This window comes from Vigna angularis, chromosome 11, assembly GCF_016808095.1.
Source record: "Vigna angularis cultivar LongXiaoDou No.4 chromosome 11, ASM1680809v1, whole genome shotgun sequence".
NCBI classification, from domain to species: domain Eukaryota; kingdom Viridiplantae; phylum Streptophyta; class Magnoliopsida; order Fabales; family Fabaceae; genus Vigna; species Vigna angularis.
In genome coordinates, this window is record NC_068980.1 from 13,548,913 (window position 1) to 13,571,463 (window position 22,551).

At 32.6% G+C, this 22,551-nt stretch overlaps 3 protein-coding genes across 5 annotated transcripts; all 3 read right to left on the minus strand.

Annotated features, from left to right (window-relative positions):
• Nucleotides 1-326: 326 nt before the first annotated feature.
• LOC108332780 (uncharacterized) lies at nt 327-3,086 on the minus strand. Its single transcript, XM_052870198.1, has one exon. The coding sequence runs from the start codon at nt 3,084-3,086 to the stop codon at nt 327-329; it is 2,760 nt and encodes a 919-aa protein (XP_052726158.1).
• A 2,253-nt stretch (nt 3,087-5,339) lies between these two features.
• LOC108332779 (uncharacterized) lies at nt 5,340-8,108 on the minus strand. The gene has a single exon (XM_017568085.2). The coding sequence runs from the start codon at nt 8,106-8,108 to the stop codon at nt 5,340-5,342; it is 2,769 nt and encodes a 922-aa protein (XP_017423574.2).
• Nucleotides 8,109-11,245: 3,137 nt separating this feature from the next.
• LOC108334208 (probable ubiquitin-conjugating enzyme E2 25) lies at nt 11,246-17,445 on the minus strand. Of its 3 annotated transcripts, XM_017569919.2 has the most exons (8): nt 17,303-17,445; nt 17,045-17,149; nt 14,826-14,957; nt 13,620-14,732; nt 13,480-13,543; nt 13,025-13,164; nt 12,629-12,940; nt 11,246-11,748 (listed from the first exon to the last, which is right to left on the minus strand). In XM_017569919.2, the coding sequence occupies exons 2-8, from the start codon at nt 17,111-17,113 to the stop codon at nt 11,443-11,445; spliced, it is 2,136 nt and encodes a 711-aa protein (XP_017425408.1). In that variant the 5' UTR covers nt 17,114-17,149; nt 17,303-17,445; the 3' UTR covers nt 11,246-11,442. The 3 variants fall into 3 exon arrangements, with proteins under 3 accessions (XP_017425408.1, XP_017425407.1, XP_052726634.1); XM_017569918.2 differs by lacking the exon at nt 17,303-17,445 and having other exon boundaries at nt 17,045-17,285; XM_052870674.1 differs by lacking the exons at nt 17,045-17,149; nt 17,303-17,445 and adding an exon at nt 16,190-16,998.
• Nucleotides 17,446-22,551: the final 5,106 nt, after the last annotated feature.

Genomic DNA, 22,551 nt, shown 5'->3' on the forward strand with positions numbered 1-22,551 from the left:
TCGTAAAAAATGCCTACTTTGATAGAGTATTGGGAATCAAATTTTCCACAATTTGAAAAACATTATCTAGAGTATCGATATGATCCAAGTCTGTGTCACCTACTAAAAAACTGTATTTCGTATTAAAAGTTTCCCAGCAGACAAGACTTCGTTTAATCAGACACTTGACAAGTCCTTTACTGTAACAAAATTTATTTTGCATATACTATATATATATATATATATATATATATTCTGATAGATAAAATACATGGAATTATGAATGGCCTAAATCTTGATTCGTCATGATTAGACCATTTGCATTTGGGTGTCAAAAGGTGAATATTTTACAAGTTGGTGGTCTCTACTTCAGCTTCTGATTCAGCCAACACAGGCACCTTTTCATAAACCTTAGACCCTTTGAGTTTTTGAGGCAGAACACAGTGAGCACCAAAACGTTGCTGCAAGAAGATAATGATAGCAAAAGCAATACCTCCCAATGGAATGACAATGTCCCAAGAAGTGGAGTAAAAATCTGCACTTGGATCTGCATAGATGTATGATCCATTATCTAGTTGAGCATAATTATGAGTCCTGTAAAGATCATAGGCATGTGGCAACAGCCTCACAAAAGTAGTTCCAAAGTAAAAAGAACATGAAAGAACATTCTCCCTCATGTTAGAGAACAGATTAAGAATGATCTGTGGCAAGAGAAAGCCATCCAACACCAAACCACCATAAGATTTTAAGTTCTCCCAAGATGAATGGTTCACTGGAGTAATCACAAGAATGTCTCCATCTCTCTTAGACTTCAACAGCAATGCAATCAATAAGCCAGCAGCATACAAGGGTAGAGTGACACAAGAAGCCTTCCTCTCAGCAAGCCAGAGGCCTTTATTGCTTTCATCACTCTTTCTTGATGACCAAGTTAGTTGAAGGAGTCTGAATTGCAACAAGAAAGCTACCATGGTGATTAGCCTCACAGCTATTTCATTCACTTCAAGCCACCCAACAGTTCCAAACACAAAGTTCTTCTTGTTAGGATTTTGAGCAAGAAGTGCTTCAAAGTTTACAACAAGGGGTACCATGTGGCCTAAAGTAAGCATTGTCATCATAACAAGTGAGAGCAAAGGAAGCACATTGGGGTGCTTCTTCACATGGTATATCTGCAATCCCACAAAAACACACGCTAGAGTGGTAGATATCAGAACCATGATGGTCTCCATATCCATTCTCCAAACTACCTTTTCAGCTGTTTCAATGTAGAATGCAGCTGAAGATAACTCCAAAGTTTTGAAGTAAAGAAGGTCTGAATTTTTGCGCGTGCTTTCAATGCTTCCCTTAATGAAGATTCCATTTTTTGCATCCAATGGTGGTAGCTGAAACTTCACCACAATCTCACAATCCACAGAATGAGCTGTTGGTATGAGAGAGTTTGAGATAAGACCACGACAACCAACCATACACAAGGTTCCCGCTCCAGCATCATAAACTCCTTCAGCAGAAATCATCACTGGCAAAGAGGACTGATTAAGCAGGGACTTGAAGACATTGGTTGAATTAAACCACAGTGAGATTTTGTAGCTAATATTAAACAAACCACCAGTACTGTTGAGTTTTACCTCAGGAACATCTACCGAGGTGTTTGAGAAACTGTTACCCGAGGAAGAGACCTCATCACCAATAGCAAAGGGATATGAATTACCCCAGGCTACTCTTTTGTTGGACTCACTAACTGCCATGTCAAATCTCAAGTCATAAGAATAGACATCTGGATATCTTTTCCCCTTGTTCTTCATAGGCTTCTGTGTTGGGCATGACTTCTTTACTTTTTCCAGTTGGCTATATTCATACTTTGGAGCTTGAAAACTTCCCAGCCTACCATCCTCTCCGTTTTTAAATGCTATCTTCTTGAAATAGCTTGTATCGTGAGTACTCTTGTTGGTCCAAATTTGGCCAACTATTGTACTAGTGCTCTTGATTGACAAAGTTGAGGTGAATCTCAGTGTTAGTCTTATTGAGCAATCACCCACATGAGAACCAGCCAAGGATGATGCCTTGGCCATGATTTTACAAGCCACTACACACAGCTTGCCTTTCTTCTCATCCCACCATCCCTCCCCTACCAACGTATTTTTGGGATTGAAACTTTGGCCAACCCAATAATCACTAGAATTCAAAAGCCTCACCATAACCCGCAGCCTATGTTTGTTGTTATCAAGAGAACACTCAATGCCTTTCAAAGACATTAGATATGGAAGTTGACCAGAACTCTCACTTAAAGGAGTGCAGTTCTTTGAAGAAGTGCATTCAGGAGAGAACTCTAATTGAAGCCCTTTAATTTCCCTTGAAAGGGGACGTGAGCAAAAGCTCAATGAATTCAATGAAAACCCCCCCTTTGCAGCATCAGTCCCTGAAGAGAATTCATTGGCAACTTCTGTAGAATCCAAGGTATAATTGTAATTCCCTTTTGGAAACATCAGCACAGAAATAGGTTCAAAGTAGCTCTCATCATTTTGAAAACTCAAGCTCACCAAACTTCCACTAACCAAGGTAGTGATAGTGCTTACATTGAACACATTATCAAGCTTAAACACAACATCCAGATTAAGATGCTTACCTTCCTTGGAATAACCACTCCCAGTCCCTACCATGCAAACCTTCCCTGAAGACTCAGACCAGAACCCTTCAAGCTTGAAGCTTACATGCCTTCTACGGTAGCGATGTTGACCCCCATGCCTTAATCTGTCACCATAACTGAAGTTCCCTACAGCGTAGTAGTAAGTTATGCTGGTGGCGAGTGATACAGAGGCTTCAACTTTGAACAAGTCAGAGAACTCAGTGGCACGTATGCTAAATGGTTGGAGGGTCAAGTATTGGTACGAGGAAGTTCCACCATCGATGATGCCATCACCTCCTGTGAAGTAACCCGTGTGATGATCATCAAAAGGGAAAGAGTTGCGGGTGAGTTCAGCGGCAGTTGACTCTGGAACTATGGAACCGCAGTGGTCTTTGTAAGGTGGCAGTGAATCAAAGGAGGAGACATGGTTGAAGGAAGACATGGCAAGAAGAAAGAGGAGGGTGGAGAGAAGATAATCCATGACCATGATCAAAGGTAGAGGAACAAAACAGAAATTTAGTTTTCTGTTACATATAACAACATAGACTGTTCCTTTAGTTCGGTTGTTCTTTTGGTTCTAATATCAAAGAACACTTTCTAGCATGTAAAACCAGCCTTCACCATTAATAAACTGTAAAAAAAATTGTTCAGTAGCAAGAATTACTGTTGTAATAAAAAGACTAACACCTAAGACAAAGGCAAAATACAAAGTCATACAAGTTATCTTCTTTTTCTTTGACAAAAGTTCTAGGAAGTTTCTCAGTTTGGACTTTGAAAATAACGTACTAAGTGGTCATAATGGCTTAAATGGACCCACTTTGGCAGTCTTCTTTGAAAGACTTATTGTAGCATTCATGATCAATGAAGATTATTTATTTTCATTTAAGAGAGTATATTCCCACTTGATTTTTACTCTTTCTAAAAGAGAGTTTGGGTGGAACTATAAACTCTTGTCAAAAGATTAATGATGTAGGAATCTCTTGAAATAGATAATACTCGTGTAAATTCTTTTAAGCATATTATTAACTAAAATTTATTAAAAAATATATTATTATTTTTGTGAATCTTATATGTTTTTTTCAAAAAACCATTCACATATTTTATAATTTTTAATAAAAAAAATGAGTTGCTGGCTTTTTTTTTTACAATTATTAATTTTTTGATGCCGCACCATCCCATTATATGTTGTCACACTCACCATAAGTGCCTTTTTTTGTGCTCAAGCGTTGACTTTTCTAAGACTTAAACCAATATTAATTGATTCATCCTTTTAAGCATACTTTTTCTATCTCTTTGGTTATGTTTTGAGAAAAAAAAAGAGTTTATTTTTTTAACCCGTTACTTTCTAAAGAAAAACTAATTAATACGAATTCTTGTTATAAGTCTAATTCTTATAGTTTAACTTAATTTTGAGCTTAAGTTAAGTTTAATTCCATACTTTAATTGTGTTTTTTTTTTGTAAAACCTCTATATTTCAGTAGAGGACTCATTCATCATATAATCCACTTACCAACTTTAACTTCATACTATTATGTGACAGAGAATATTAGAAAAATCCTAATTTTGTGTTAACTGGTAATAGTATTAAAATAGAATACATAAATAACGATAATCTTTATATTTTAAATATTGATTTTTTTAAGATTAGGTTTGAACTTATGTGAGTGGATAGGATGGGAAAGTTTTGTTACATGTTTTGTGACAAACGTGTTGCCGGCAATTTCCATAGGTGACAATGAAGTGATGATGTTGTTGGTTTTCTTTTACAATGTAATATTTATTTGTGGATATATACAAGGAAGTGTTCAACTTCAACCCCACAAAGACTTCGAAACAAGTCTTGGATTTGTTTGAATAAATCTTCTAAGAGAATAAAAAGATTGTTTTATAAATTTAAATTAATTTATGCTTCTCCTTTATCACTTTTTTTTTTATTTTATCCTTTCAATTTAGGCATAGTCTAATTTTAATTTATAAAACAATCATTTTATCTTCTTCTTTTTTGCAAAAATTCAAATGAAAAAATTTGGCTAAATATACTTTTAATTTAATCCAAAAAAGGCTCACATGTTGCTTTAATATATTTTAGTGCTAAATATTTTTATATTGAATAAAATATTTAAAAATAAAAAAATTATTAAGAAAAAAATATTGTTTAGCGTATTTTAATCGTTAAATTCAGTTTCATTATTACAATAAAAATTAACTTTTTACATATTTTTTTCTACTTTTTTTTTGGGATTAAAATGGAACTTTCATCAGTTTTTTTTTTCTATTTCTTATTTTTATCCATCAAAACAAACTACTTTTTTGTTTCATCTTAACTCCACTGTATGTTTCACGTTTTTTTATTTCTCCCATGGTTTTCATCTTAACTAGTATTTTTTTTATTCTTCAATATTCATTCAGATAACAGTACACTAAGATGAACTTTCCCCTGCTTATAAAAAAGATGAACTTTCCCTAAAAGGAGTATCCAATACTTTTAAAATATGATCCATAGATTCATCAGTATCTAATTCCATAATCCACAAAAACACTCAAGTCATATAATTTCAAAATATAAGGACAATGGCACAAGTCATGTTACAAACTTAACAAAAACAAACAAGAACAAAAGATCACAGAAATTACAGTGCAACAATACAAGCTCATAACTAGTTAAAAGTTTAAAATACATGAACATATTGAACAGAGCTTCTTGGGAGTGGTCATTTGCAGTTGGAATCATTGGGACATTTTACTTGTTGGCTGTCTCTACTTCTGCTTCTGAATCAGTAACAACGGGCACCTTCTGATATACCCTTTTGAATCTCTGAGGCAAAATATAATGAGCACCAAAACGTTGCTGCAAGTAGATGATAACAGCAAAGAAAAAACCTCCCAATGGAATGGCAATATCCCAAGCTGTTGAGTAAAAGTCTTCACTTGGATCTGCATAGTAGTATGACCCATTATCAAGATGATCATCAGTATGAGTCCTGTAAAGATCATAGGCATGGGGCAGCAATCTCACAAAAGTAGTTCCAAAGTAAAAAGAGCTTGAAAGAACATTAACCCTCGTATTCAAAAACAGGTTAAGAATGATTTGTGGCAAGAGAAAACCATCCAAAACCAAACCACCATACGATTTGATGTTCTCCCAAGATGAAGGTTGGTTGTACATAGGAATATACACAGAATCCTTGTCTCCATTCTTCTTCAACTTCAACATGAATGCAACCAGTAACCCTGCTGCATACAAGAGTAAAGTGACAATACCAGTGTTCCTCTCAGCAATCCATTGACTGTTCTTGCTTTCACCACTCTTTCTTGCTGACCAGGTGAGATACAGGAGCCTGAATTGCAACAAGAAAGCCACCATGGTCACCAGCCTCACACTTATTTCATTAACTTCGAGCCATGGATTGTTTCCAAATATCCACCTTCTGTTGTTGGGATTTGGAGTGAGAAGAGCTTCAAAGTTCAGAACAAGAGGTACCATGTGACCCAAAGTAAGAATTGACATCATAATCAGTGAGATGAAGGGGAACACATTTGGTTCTCTCTTCACCTTGTAGAGTTGCAACCCCACAAAAACATATGCAAGAGTTTTAGATATCAGAGCCATGACAACTTCCATATCCATTCTCCAAATTTTTCTTCTTGCTGTTTCCCTGTAGTTTGGAACTGCTGATATGTCTAAACGCTTGAAGTAAAGAGTATCAGATTCTTTCCGCCTGCTTTCAATACTTCCCTTAATGTAGCTTCTATCACTTGAGTCCAATGGTGGAAACTGAATTTTCAGAAGAATGTCACAGTCTGCAGAATGAGCCACTGGTGTCTCATTTTTTGAGATTGGGTTAAATTCACGGCAACCTACCATACACAAGGTTCCTGCTCCAGCATCATAAACTCCTTCTGCAATGATCTTCACTCTCTCAGAGGACAAATTAAACACAGAATTCTTGTCAACTGACTTTGAAGGGTACAACCCGGAGAGGCTGATCCCGTAGCTCATGTTAAACAAGCTACCATTGTTGATGTCAATGGTTTCATCAGGAACTTCATCTGAGAAACTTATGAAACCAGATGATCTATATTGGGAAAACTCAGAGATTTCATCATCAACAGCTATGGGTTCTGAGTAACCCCAACCTACTCTTTTCATGGACTCTTTAACTGACATATCAAATCTCATGCTATAAGAATAGGCCTCTGGGTATCTCTTCGTCTTCTCATTAGGCTTGTGTGTCGGCCTTGGACATGATTTGTTAACCGTTTCTAGACGGCTAAACTCATACTTTAAGCCAGGAACTCCCACCCCACGATCTTCACCATTCCTAAATGTTACCATCTTGAAATATCCTGAATCACTTCCGCTCTTATTGCTCCAAATTTGGCCCACTATGCTACTGGTGTTTCTTATTGACCAAATTGAGGGGAATCTCAATCTTAGTCTTACTGAGCAATCACCCACATGAGTTCCAACCAAGGATGATGACTTGCCCATGATATGGCAAGCAACTACACACAAGCTGTTGTTCTTCTTATCCCACCATCCTTCCCCTACTAACATAGTTTTGGGATCAAAACTCTGGTTAATCACATAATAACTAATATCTTGAAATTCCACCAGAACCCTCAATCTATGTTTCTTAGTAGTCAGAGAACACCCTGTGGTCGTCAGAGACATTAGAGATGGAAGTTTATCAGAACTTCCACTTATACTGCAATTCTTAGAAGCATGACACTCACGAGAGTACTCTAATTGGAGTGTTCTAAGCTCCGAAGAGATGGGATACTTACAAAAACTCAATGAATCTAAATTCAATGCTAATCCTTGATCAGCATCACTCCCATCAGAAAACTCATTGACAACTTCTGCAGAATCCAGAGTATAATTGTATTTTTCATTTGGAAGCATCAACACAGAAATGGGTTCAAAGTAGCTATCATCACCCTTTTCAGAACTCAAGTTCTCCAAGCTTCCAGTGACCAAGGTAGTGATATTACTTACATTGAACACATCATTGAGCTTAAAAACAGCATTCACGTTGAGAGAGTCACCTTTTCTGGAGTAACCACTGCTAATCCCCACCATGCAGACCTTCCCTGAAGGTTCATGCCAAAACCCTTCAAGCTTGAAGCTTACGTAACCTTTGCGGTAACCCCGTTGACCCATATAATATGAACCATCACTGAATGTGTTGGCGCTTCTAAATGATAGAGTGCCTTGAAGTTTGAAAAGGTTTGGTGTTTGAGTTTCACGTGTGCTCCTTTTTGAGAGTCGAAAGGAGAAACGGTTCCAAGAAGCACCAACATCAATGATGGTATCACCTCCTTTGTAGAAACCGTTGTGATGATCAGCAAGAGGGAAAGGGTTGTGGGTGAGTTTGGTGGTGGGCGTGGAGTCAGCAACTGTGGAAGCACAGTGCTCTTCGTAAGATGGCTGTGAGGCAAAGGAGGAGACAAGGTTGAAGGAGAAGAAAGTGAAAGCACAGAAGAGAATGGTGAGAAGAGAATCCATGAACATGATAAGATAAACTATATTTTGGTTGCTAGAGAAAGTGAGAAACAAAGCAAGAATTCAATACATTTATAGTATCCATTTGCACTAGTAATGCATGGCATGGTAAAGAAAGATCGATGAACATTCACATGTCCTGACACTTCAAAACTCATCAAATATTAATGAAAATTTATTAAAAAGAAAAAATAAATAAATAAATAGATACATGGGGCCACAGAATTTATACTTCAAGACTTTGAGAAACTATATTTATTATGAAAAGAATTTAAATAAATACATAGAATAAAATATTAAATCATTTGTAAATGAAAGCTTGATTAACTAATTTATGAGCATAATATTCTTTTAGCAAAAAAATATGAAAAACTTTAAACTATGCATATAGAAATGTAATAATTCTGTTATCTTTCTCTAAAATTCCAAAAAATCATTCAAAAACTATATATAGTATCGAACAATCACATTTTAACCAAAGCTTCTTAATGTCTTCTTTCCAAACTTATTCCAAAACATAAATGACTTTTATAAACTTATCATTACATGAGTCTTTATCTCTAAAAGAATTAAAAATCATCTATATATTTATCTCGACTCCCTCTAAAAATATAATATATGAAACCAAATGAGAATTATCTCTATCTATACTGGCATTCATTTTTAATCAATTAACAAATAGAACTTACCTTATTACATTCATAATGAAACCATCTAGCTTTCCTAATTTGAATATTGAAAAATTTTTAACACCAAAAAATCCAAAAGAATATTACTTATATAATTTTTACATTTATTTTTAACCATTGACATTAACTTCTTAATTTAAAAAATAAAATAAAATAAATACAATTAGATTATAAAATCTTCAGTCAAACCTCAAACGTTAACATCACTGTTTCTTCCCATGGAAGAAAAAATTGCAGGTGTTATCTTTAAGTTGTAATAATCACAAAATAGTTTATCACGAGAAATTTGATAGATGCATACAAAGAAAACAACCGATATATAAAAACAAAATAAAGGAAAAGTAATACCTTTGAAAAGTCTACTCTTTTCTAGTATTTGTTGTTAATTAAATAAACATTTTATTAAGGTATGTGGTTAACTAAAATGAAATGGTAATGGAATTCTGAGTTATAAATTGAACAATACTTTGTATTATAAATTTAAATAAGTTTAAATCATACATCAATTAAAAATGAAAAAATTGAGTATAAAAAAAAATCTACTACTTCATTACTTTAACTCTTTTTTTTATTGAAGATGATGTTAAATTTTTTTAATGTCGATTTTAATTCAAATCTCACTATTAACTAAACTACTTATTTTCTTATATTTTGAAACATTAGTCTTTTAATCAATTTTTTTTCTAATCTCTTTTACTAAACCTCACATTATAAACTAAATACAAATATTAGGTTAACAATACATGGACGGTAAATAGCCTATTTATTTTACAGCATAAATTATTTTACATAGACATTAAAGTATGCTCGTTATATTTATAAAAATTTAATTAACTAAAAATTGTTAGAATTTTCATTGATGAATGTTAATATTTAAATTAACATGATATATGTTATTGAGATGATTTTTTTTCTCTTTTTTAATTTCTTTTATTTAATTCCATTCTCTTCGTCGACAACCACAAATAACAAGTCGTTGCGTGATTAAGTCGTCACCGATCTGTATAATTATAGCGAAACCAAAGAAAACGTAACGAAGACTTTGTCGTCACAGTTAACACAAAAGACCTATAAAAAACGAAACGTTTCAATACGAGAACCAGGAAAATAAATAATAACAATAATTAGTTTTTATTATGAATAACAAAAATTAAAAGTTAAAATTGCATTATCATTTTAAAAGCTGAATAATTTTAAAAACAGACTTCGATTTTAAGGTGTTTCAAAAATTAACCATTTATGTATAATTATGTGCTTAACTTTATTTTTCTTATTTTCATACGAAATTGGTTTTTGCATTACATAAATTGTCCAATTATAATACATATTTAGTAGCACTTTTCTTTCTATTAATTAAATGAAGTTAAATTAAATGTTTACTTGTTTGAAGAAACCATGATATACAAATTAATCTCTCTTTTTTTCTTCATAAAATGGTTTATTTAAATTTGAGTCTTATCTCATCAACGACTTTATAACGTATAGAACGAAATCAAGTCAACCCAATAAAAGGTTTCATTACCATATATAAATATAAAATATGTGGTTAGAATAATCTTTAATAGTAAAATGTAATTAGAAATTGTTTTTATGTTATTTTAAGTGATTTTACTCTAAAACCAAACAGGGACATAATATCGGATAAAATTATATGAATTATTGAAATATATGATAGGGCTAAAATGATTTGAAATATAATTAAAATGTATTTGAATACATAAAATGTGTATCACCATTGACCAGTCAAACGAAAAGAGGTTGAGAGATGATGGACCTAAAAGTAGCCCAATAAGCTGTGAAGTAGCAAACACGACAATGGTGGTAATTTTTGGGACAGTAGGGCCCACCAACGAACTAGGCTAGGACAGGATCAAAAATTAAAAATAATAACAAAATTTTAAATGTATCTTTAATCTATTAAATTTAGATAAGTTTGTTTTTAACTCTCCATGTTCAATCTGTAATGTAAAAGAACAGTACAATTTACTTAAATAGATTGACTAGAGGTCAGTGCTGACTGTTTTGCCTGTTTTGCTCGGCCCACCCGAAGTGGGTCAAACTGACCCACCCGGTGATTGGCGTTTCAACTTCCAAAGGTGTTAATCACAAACTTGTGGAGCCTACTACACTTTGAAGGATTCTACTTTGCAATAATGCAACGGTGGAGGAGACTAAAACTTCCATATCATTGACTACCTTTATTTGGAAAATGGTTCATCACATCCATGTGCTTTCAGACACCCTTAAGAGAAAAAGAAATAGATATATCCATAAAAGAAAGGTGATACAAAATATTCAAAAACGAACAAATTTGCTGTTCAAACAACCATGTTCTATAGAAATATAGCTCTTGTAACAAATTTCCCAACCCTTTTGCTCAATGTGAATGAAACAAAACAAAGCATAACAAGCAAACAATGTTTAGAATAATATGATCAGGCTATTAGTATGTCATACTAGCAAGGCATTATATTTTTATTTGCAATTATATACAATTCTATGTTCATGAAAACAAGAGCAGATAACGATAGTAAAAGTATATAACATTAAACAGAAAAGTGTCATTAGGTGAAATAGAAGTACTAAGAAGTTTCGGTGTGTGTATCAGTGAAGCCTCAAAATTTGGTTTATCCAAGAGAATGTTCAGTTCAGGTTGCAGCCTCAAGCAACACCACTCCTGATGGTTTGTTCACTGCTACTGTTGGTGGTGGTGGAGGTAGGAATTTCTCAATGTCCTTTGCTCCAGTTTGAGCAAACTCTCTGACAAGCATGTTCATATATCCAGCTAAAGAATGCTTGAACTTTTGTGAGCAGCTTCTGTCTCCCTCATCAACGTCCTGAACACCTCCTTTGGCCAAACACCCAACTTGAGCACCTTCCATGTATGCCTTACATGCCACCAGAATATCACTGGCTCTGCTGCAGAAATGCCCCTTAACAAAATCCTCAAAATTCTGAAACCAAATATAATAACATTGAGCATTTAAGTTGAGTCCCAAATCATAGAAAAATAAAAACGTGTTTGAGAGAACAATCATCTAAATTGTGTGTGTGTGTGTGTGTCTTGCACTATTCTTCATTCAAATGATTTCCACTTTCCAAAGATGATTATGTTGATAGGACAAAAGATGCATCATTATTGACGACTTACAATGATAGTTAAAGCTCAACAAACTACAAAAACATGTTGAAAAGCCTAAATAGAACAAGGTAAGAAGATACTAGTGCCTCTCAGGGATGGACAAATTGTCTATTCCCTAAAATCAGCCCTATTTGATCCCCCAAATTCAGGATTTTTATCCTAAAGGGATTGATGAAAAACTCATCCAACATGATTTACTTTTATTTCTTTTTTAACATGGGATACTCCTAGTTGAGATACGTAAATTAATCTCTAGAAATACTGAAATCTATTCAAGCTACTAAGCTCTCACAAAGCACATTTTGGTACATGGCCTTGTGTGGACAAAGGGTTAAAAAAATACCTCAATTACTGACACAGATGAAAACCCATGCATAATTTGTCCTTTTAATACTATAGAAGACACTAAATGAAGCCATCTGGCATTTGCTTTTATATGTAATAAAATGCTAAGTCTAGTCTAAAATTTTACATTTGATTCCTACATGATCTATAACACGGTACGGTTCTTTTTCTCATTTTCCACTCAAAGGCATAAGTATGCCTAGGCATTGCTTCTTTAATTGCCCCCCAACCCTTCCTTCACCCCTCCCCCAAAAAATGAAAGGTAAAATGGTCACTACTACAAATGAACATGGCAAAGCAACCTTGCTAGAGATTTAAAAAAATTGAACCATGACTCAAAATCGAACCTTTGGAGGCCTTCGTATCATATACATCATTGTCCTCAATGATAGAATGAATGTGTCCTCATTATACTGAAAGGACAGCTTTTCACCACTTGCTGAACCACTCATGTGTGCAAATCCAGGTTCATTAAAGTAAGGCTTTGTATTCAGAATTAGACCCTGTATGGAGACCAGAACCTGTAGAATCGTTGACGTGCCGGGAAGCCACTTCTCATTTTTGCTGCCGCTCCAGGTGTTCAGCAGACTAAGGCATACTTTGCCACAATGATACAAATTTGGGTTTAGCCGCAGACCTCCAGAGTAGTAATGCACTTGCTGCAATGAAAAATGCCCCTTGTGTCAGACTTGATAAGATAAGAATGAACAATCCGATCAGATACAGTACTCCCAACCACATACCGGTGGTACATTGGGATAGCCACTGGGAAAGAAAACATCAAAAAAGAATAGGCCATCATGATATGGAGTCCCTTCAGCTCCAATAATCACAGCCCTCAGAAGATCCATGTTTGACTCATACACTCTCACAAATATTGAATCTGAAGGGGACAAACGAAAGAGAATAAGAAGTAGTAAGAGATCCAGTATAATACCAGTGGCAGGTAGCACATCACTTTACAATTGTTTCTACATTTAACAACCAATTTCAGAACAAGTATCTGGACTTCTAAGAATAAAGTTAGTAAGAACTATTCTACAAGAGTAAATCATAAATTAGCCATGAAAATGCTGAATGAAGTTTATTCAGAAAAGCTCTATAAAAAAAAAACAATAATGCTAAAAAATAATTGAAGACTAAATTGGATAAGGAAAAATAGTACAGCCATTTTGAAGCAGTACTGAAACAAACTCACCTGGCAAATCCTTCTGTAAAATCTTCCACTCTTCCTGGATTTTTTTGGCCCAGTTCTTGGGAGGCTGTTCAAGAAATATGTTCAACATAAACCCAAATAATTAAGAACAAAACTGAAACAAAGAGCACTTAAAAATTTACCCGTTTCGTTGAAGAACTGTTACGGATGAAGTAATGATCTGAAGTGTCCTCAACAGTATCAAATTGTTTAAAACTTCGAAATTTCCTCATAATTTCATCTCTGGCATCATCCGAAATTGTAACAATAGGGCCATCCACTGCTTTTCCATGAAATCCATCTCCAGCAGAATTGGGAACCGAGTTATCAAAACCATGCTCAGTTTGGGTAACAAGAGGATCAAATGGATAGTAAATATTATTAGAAATTTTTTTATTATGAGTAGAAAATGATTTATCATTTTGAGAAATTTTCCACCAAGATTTTCCTGCATCTGTTCCCCAAGCATGCGATGATCCATGTCCAATGAAATTTGAATGGGAGGAAACACTACTGCCATCTGCCATCATTGCATTTTTAAATTGCCCCCCATTTGATGGCTGACCTGCATGTGGCAGCTTATCAGCCACCACAGAGTCAAATAAACTAAGGTATGCTGAAGCAGACTTCTTTTTGCTATGGAAAGACCCTGAAAACCAGTGAGACTTAGATGATTCTACTCCTACTGAAGCATTTGAAGTACGTCCTCTGGGTTTTGAAGTAGCTGATTTCTTCTTAGAAGGGGCAGATTGAGAAAAAATTTGAGAAGACAATTCTATTCCAGAGGAGTAATCAACATCATCCATTTTGATTTGAATGTTAGTACCACCCATTGAAGCTGCTTGAATTTTAGAGTTAGTTGGATCTAATGACATAGAAGGCTGGGAAGAGGGTGTCATGGAACTTAATGCAGCATTTGATTGCACATGATCCCAAGGATAAAACATACTATTTCCAGTCTTCTTAAAACCTACATCATATCCTGGTGGCAACCAAGTAAAAGGTGCTTCAATTCCAGGAGGTATATCCACATGATCAAAATGTTTCTGTAATAAGGTATACTCATCTGCATCCATATAATCTTCTGCCGACAAAATATCAACATAGTCATCATCATCATATGAAAGATCAGAGCCATGACCATCAACATTGATTACATTATTTGACACTGAAGGGAGATTATTAGGAGACGCAATCCCGCCAACTGATCCAAATTTTTCCACATCAGGGACCGAAAAGGGATAATCAGACATATTCTGAAAAGGGTTTCAAGTAAAATGTTAGAGTCGTCTTCATATTGGAAAGGATACATCCATCCAATGCAAGAAATAAATAAATCTTATACAAACCACAACTTGGAGATCACCATGAACAGCATCAATTGCCTTCCCTTTGTTACTGCTATTAACTTTTTCACCAATTATCATTACATCCTCAGAATCATCATCATTGTCAATGTCAATCACATCATGCAAAATAACCTAGAAAGTAAAAGTCAAGTATTATATGTTAGTGAGCAAACATACACTCAAACCTTCATGAAGCACAAACAACAATATGAGAGCAGAAAAATATATCAAAGAAAAAATTTGTGCTTGGGCAATTTTCAAACAGAACATGGCAACATAATCTTCCTTTTATATTACTCTAAATTATACAAAAGAGTTTCCGCCAATATTCTTCCCTTTGATATTGGACCCTGATTTCTGAAGGTACTGATATCTTCATAACAACAGAGATTACACATAATCTCCTTAAACAAAATCTCCTCTATGTCCCGAAAACCAATACAAACATTCTTAAACTGAAATGGTAACTTTGTAAACCCACAGAAACCTCCTTTTATTTTTCTTTATTAGTCCAGAAACTTCACCTATCAGTAAAAGGTTTGTGTCTCCAAAATAAAGGGGACATTTATAAAAAATCAAGGCAAAAGAGGGTGTTTTAGTCAAAAACATATTATGGTGGATAAGATACTAAAACAAAATGCTCAAGTAAAAAAGCCTCAAACAGTAGAGTAAAAGGTAAAATGAATCTATACTATTATAGAAAGGGATTCCTAACTAAGTGTCCATTTACTTTTTCCTAAAACCACTTTTGCTCATGTTTAATATAACTACAAGAGTACATCCCGTACTGTGTTATGTTTGCCACAGTGACTCAACAGTTACCCACATTCATAGCTTGAATGACAGAATCACATTACAATTTACAAAAAGATTACAGGCAGAATAATAGAAAAATTAAAGCATCTAAACTTCCCAAGAAAAACAGAATAGCATTATCCAAGTCATAAACTGCTTGATCCCACAATTTCTTATGTGCAGGGGCTAGGAGGTAGGAACATTTCCTTTACACAGACTTGCACATAAATAACAAAAATATAGTAGAACTTGACATGTTAATCCTATCTAAAGCTGACAGATAAGCAATGGCATTTAACAATCAGAATAATATGTGTGTGTTTGTGTATGTATATGCATGTATTATAGGAAAACTGTAAATAAAAATCAAATTCAGCACTCTAGCAATGACATAAACAGCAGGACAGTAGTGATGATCATAAAACCCTATTAGTATGCATATATAATCAATTATGACAGGAGTTACAATTTAGACATAGAAAGAGAGAGACAAGTAAATTGATGGACCAACACAAATTTTTGTAGTCTATCTGACCTAGCCATGTGTGAACAAAAATCAGTAAAATCACCTTTAACTTTTTCATGGTTTGAGAAAGTATACTGGGAAATGTACTAGATACAGCCCCAATTTGCATTAGCATAAAAATTATCTCTGAAGGCCCAAGGAAATAGGGACAACCTTAAATACCAGCCTACTGTCAACAAAGCTCAGAGAACCTTATTATTATCCGTCTAAATCATACCAAAAAATTATCATCTGCAATTTACATGCACCCACATATTGCCATAATAGAACATCCTGAGAAGAAAAAACTGTGTCATTTGGAAGTTCCTCAATCAAATGAACATCTATACTTAGATATCAGGGAGAAAAAAGGTTATAATTTGACTTCAGTTACAAAAAGATTTAAACAGAAATCATTACCAACATATTACCAAAAGGCTATTTATAGCATAGTCTCTTACTATTCCAAGGAATACAACAAAAGGTCCTAAATTCCAATCCCTTGGGGTAACAATAACGTGATCATCAAATGAAGACCCAAAAAGCAAAGAAGAAGATAAGAGAAATACACAATCCATAACAGAGGAAAAAATTACAATGTCAGAATGCACACGTCACTACTAAACCCGTCCCCTTCCAATAAATAACAAACCGCACATGCAGCAACAAACACGAAAAGGTTGCCTCAACAACAGCAAAAACAGTTCCTCTATAGCAGAAAAGGGGAAAATCGTGTTCATGAAAACTACACAAAAACAATAATTAAAAACAAAATAAAACAAAAACAACACGATCATGACAGAAAAGTGAAGACCCAGATAAATATTTTTCAGAAAAATCAAAACTTTGAACAAATTGAAGACCCCCATCAGTTGAAACACGATTGATTAAACTTTGAATCGCGATGGCAGCAGCTTGCCTTGTTGTTGAGATAAAAATTCGAAGGGTGGTGAATTGGGGGAGGAATCTCGATGACGTCAGGGTCCATAGTGCTACCGTAATGTTAAACTGAATGATCCTTTGCCTATTTGTTTGAAGGAAGAAAGAAAGAGTGAGTAAGGGAAGAGTGAAGGGCTATGGATGCAGGTGTTATATACTGTTATGGTGAAGAAACACAGAGAAAGAAAGTGTGTGAAAGTTAAAAATAAAAGAGAATTAGAGAGACAAAGAGACAGACCCTTAGTGTTGTGCGTGGGACATACGTCACAGATGAAACCAAAATTCAAAGGGCTTATTTGGATATTTGGACACACTTACTAAGGATTAATCCTACTCTTGGATAGAGTGTTTTGGAAGACAAAGTGTTTCCACAGACTGAGTGAGAAAACATGAAATAAGGTTGTTTGCGAAATCATTTATAACTATATAAAATGTGCAATCTAATGTTTTCTTTACAGATTAAGAATTAGAACAAGTATATTACCTTTCTTCTATAAAAACAAATATATTACTTCTGAAAATAATTTTTCTTTAATAAATATCTAAATTTATTTTAGACAGAGAGAGTAATTAACTTGAAGATGGATAAAGAATAAAAATAAGTATTTTTTTATTGGAAACTGAAAAAGAAAAACTTTCCATTTGAGTTTTTTTATAAAATATTAAAAGTACAATCATGATGGGATAAGATAAATATTTAGTTTTAGAAAAGTATTATAGTGTTGTATATTTATATTGGATTTTTTTAAATTATAACAGTTTTAAAATTACAATTAATTAATTGTCTTAGTTCAAAATTCACAAAGTATGTTACAATTTGTTTAGAAAACAGAGAAAAATAATAATTCAAGTTGAAGAATTAAACAAAGTTTGACAAGTTTAAATAAAATTTTAATCACGAATTTTAAATTTTCATAATTCTGGGAATACAATGATAACAGTGTACACTTTTGTAGAGTTTACTCTAAAAAATTGTACTTTTACTTTTCAATTTTTCTACTTTTTCTTTAGTAAAATTATATCATTATTTGTGTTTGGCCAATTAAATATATCTTACTTGAGGTTGTGATAAAAATATGTATAAAAAATTTAAAATTACTAAAATGTTAATAGTTCAATCTTCAAGTATTTTGTCATAAACAAAATGTGAGAGATATAAATAAACTTTTGAATTGAAGAAACCATTATAAAATAAACTAATTGTAAAATTATTAAAATCTTAAGAGTTTATGGCATTTTTTGTAAAAAAAATAAGGAGAGAAAAAAAGAAGAAGAACTTTTTGAATTGAAGAGAACATGATAAACAAATTATAAAATTAGCAAAGTGCTAAGAGTTTATTTTTTATGTAAAAATCTAATTATATTTTTTATTTTCAATATATAATATTTATAAATTTAATTTTCAAAATATTTTTTTTATGGGAGAGAAAAAAGAATAAATTGAAACATCAATAATTATACATTCATTAATTTGAGTAACTAGATAATTTCAATAACTAGAGAAAATTTAAACAGCAGTTACAAAATATAGGTAATTATACATATCTATAATTATAGATATCTATATCTATGCTTTTATATATACTAATTATGATGTGATGTACAATAATGGCATATGGTGTATAAAGTAATAATATGTTTGTATATAAAGATTCTCTTACAAAAATTTTAGATGTGAAAAAATAAATAAATTATGGATTATAATGTAGTCACTCTAACATGCTAAATGTTTATATGTTTTATTTATATATTATTTTTTTAATGTCTTCTCTTTCAATTATTCTTTATTTACTATGTCTGATATTTTTTAGATAATTTTAAGTGAGTTAAAATATATTTTTCTAATTTTTTCAAATAAAATTTATATAAAGTTCAACAAAAATATTCGTCGTGATATTTATAAATAAAATTTGTAGTGAATAATTAATATTTATAGATGTGTATTTTAATATGTAATTATAAATTAGTTCGATTTAGTATTATATTATCTGTGAATATTTATTATTTTTAAATTTTTTTAAGAAAATTAATTTATATTTTATTAATTTAAATTAATTTAAATTAAAATTAATTTATATTTTATTAAGTTAAATTAAATTTTAATTATATTTAATTTAATTTATATTATATTTTATATTTTTTTTTATAATTTTATTTAGATTTTAATTTAAAAATTTATAAAATATTTTTTAAAATATTTACGATTATCCACGAGTGTAGGTTTTAAAATACCTGCAGGTATTTTTAAATGGATAACCAATAAAAAATAGATGAATTTTTTTGTTACGGGTTGGATAGCGGGTTGACACTATTCGTGTCCAACCCAACCCATTGTCATTCTTAAATTTGACATCTTAATTATGCTAACACTTTAAAGTATATTTATCATTTGTTATTATATAAAAAATTTAAACTTATTAAAAATAAATAAATAAAGAATACAAAATATGATAATTAAACCAAACAAGAAAATAAAAAAAAAAACATGAAAAACCTATATTATCCAAAGCATAGGTAATTGGTATACTATGAAATTCAAACTAATATCCTTAGACATAATATAATACCTTTATATGGATTTTTACTTTTTAAACCTAAATTAATCAACATATCATAAAACACTTTTAAAATGCAAAAAGAAAAAATTAAGAATAAAAAACCTAAATGCTTTAGAAAAACAGGAACACGTCCCTTCGTTTCTCCAACTCTTTCATTTCTACAATCTTACTCTTTTGTTTCAACTTTCTCACTTAAAAGTCCATCTTCTTTGTGATCAAAGGTTGGGGTTATGTTCATCGCGAAGAATTCTTCAACTTTAATTGAACAAAAACTCTATTTTGGTAAGTCGTAAATTTCGTTCTTCGATGATCGATTTGTTTTTGACTTTGCAAGCAATCCTTATTGGGTTGCATGTGCTCCTATCCGCTTATTTTTATGTTGTCTCTAGTTTGAGTTCGAGCTTTTGTGAATCAAAAGACTTGTGAGTGTCGTTGATCAGTTTTGATACTATTCTTCAGGTGAGGGAAACTAACTTAACTAATTTCCTATGAATTATCATTTTGACCTACTAAAATGGGTGATGAGTTGTATTATGAATTGTGGAATTGCATGCTTAGTTTACTTGAAGGGGTCGTTTTCACTTAAATTAGGTTGCATGCAAAATCTGTTAAATTAGGTTGAATTACATAAAATATGTTTTTACTTAAATTATTTGTTTGTTTTTTTGCAGAATCATGGTTAATGTGTATTGAGTTTGTGTAAAGCTTAAAACTGATTGATGACTTGTTGAGAATGCGTCTATGATATTTGAATTATGTAATAAGGCACTGGTTGAGCTAAAGAACATGAAACTTATGATCATTGAAATGTTTAAACACTAAGAATTGGCTCAAAGAGTGTCAAATTACTCAAATCAAACTCAAAATGCAAAGTCTAAGTTTTCTAATACCTAAGTGTTGTGGTAGTGTTGTTGGGTGCCACTGTCTTAGAGGCGTTGGGTGCCACTTATTATTCTAGGGGGTTGTAGCGTTGGACACCATTTTTCCAGCATTAGGCGACACCCTATTTTCTGGTTTGCGTCATCTTAGAAAAAATGGGATTTCCTCTTTATTTACCGTTGGATCGAGCTAAAATTTTGATAGAAAGTCCTAGACACATGAATTGTTACTTTCAATGGTGGAATATTTGATTTGAGGTCTGTAGTTAGAAAATTCTGTCTCTTATGCTTGTCCTATTTTAGGTTTCTCTTTTGTGAAAAATATTTCTTATTTGTGGTTTTGTTTGACCTTGGAATAAGAGAAGGTGTATGGTTGTTTATAGATTTGTTAATGGATTAATTGATGAATACGCATGTGTATAATGATGTATGAAAATGTAATGGTAATGATGGGCTTGTTAATGGATATGAACATGTATAGCAATATATGATATTTGTAGTTAATCACGGTGATTATAATACTTAATATGGATGAATACAAATATGCGTGATTGTTTGGTATTTGGAATTTTATGTGAAATCATATTTGTGGATGAAAGTATGAGTTTGGCATGATTCCAGAAATCTTGTAGGGAGATTCTATGGTGACGTTTCTTTAGTGTATGTATTGATGTAAGGAGTCAATACTAGAGGTTTATTCTGATACTCTAATATCCATTTAAGACTCATGTAAAGTAGAATGAGTTATATGATGAGAGAGGCAGGATGTCATGTATTAAGAATGACCCCAGGGTTCTTATAATTGTTAAAGAGACTAACTTTATGTGCTATATGGTGAAACTCATTGGTAATGACTTTACAAAATAGTGGAGGTCACCACAAGTGCAATAATCATTAAGAATCATATATCAATGCCTAGATCTGAATAATTAAGTCTAAAAACCATTATGAATGTTTAAAATACACTAATTTATGATAAAATCAATTTAATTGTTATATGATTATTTCTTTTATAAACTAACTTACCTTCTTTTGCTTGTGCTTCTTGTGTTTGTTGTTCTTCTTTCTCAATGATCACCTTTTTCGATGTGATCAGATGAGGAAATAGGTGTGGATTTACCTCAAGAAGAAGATGTTTATGCAGTTGTATAGATATAAGATCGTGGAAGCTAGGTATAACTTATATCTTTTGAAAGTAGTTGTAGTTTTGTGGTCAACTTTTAGTTCTTTAAAGTAGGTTGATGTAAAGCTTGTTGTATTCTAGTATAATTATTTTGGATAACTATAATATATAGTTACGTGTCTATGAAATAATGAAATAACATGCAATTTCTACAAAGGAAGGGAGGAAGGGAGGAAGGGAGGGGGGGGGGGGGGGGGGGGGGGGGGGGTGGCTGAATAAAGTTTGAAAAACTTTTCGCAATTTGTGTTAGATGGTGTTTGCAAGGGTTAGAGAGTTTGTACATAATGTTTAATACTAAAGGATTTTTTAAAGTATTGTAAACATAATAAAAAGATAACACAAATGAAAGCTCATTTTTGTACTAGTTCACTCCAATAAGAACTCTTAAAGGGTTCCACTAACTTTAAAAAGTTATAACGACTTTCACAACTCCTAGTTTTACAGTAGCCCAACTGGCTAAAACTGTTTAACTTCCCCTGAGTTAAACAATCAAGTGCTTTGAATAAAGTTTGAAAAACATTTTTGCAATTTGTGTTAAATGTTATTCGCAAATGTTAAACACTCTGTAGACAGTGTTTAACAAATAAGGATTTTTGAAGGTGTTTGTAAACACAATAAAAAGATAGTAAAGATAAAAGCTCATTTTTATATTGGTTCACTCCGAGCTACATTCAATTCTCCTTTAAGCACTCTTAAAGGGTTCCACTAACTTTAAAAGTTTAGAATGAGTTTTACAATCCTAGTTTTACACTAGCCCAACTGGCTAAAATTGTTTAACTTCCCTTAAGTTAAACGATCAAGTGTTTTAAATCACTTCTAATTATTTAAAAACAACAAAGTTTTTTTCAAACAAGTGCAAATGAAAAAC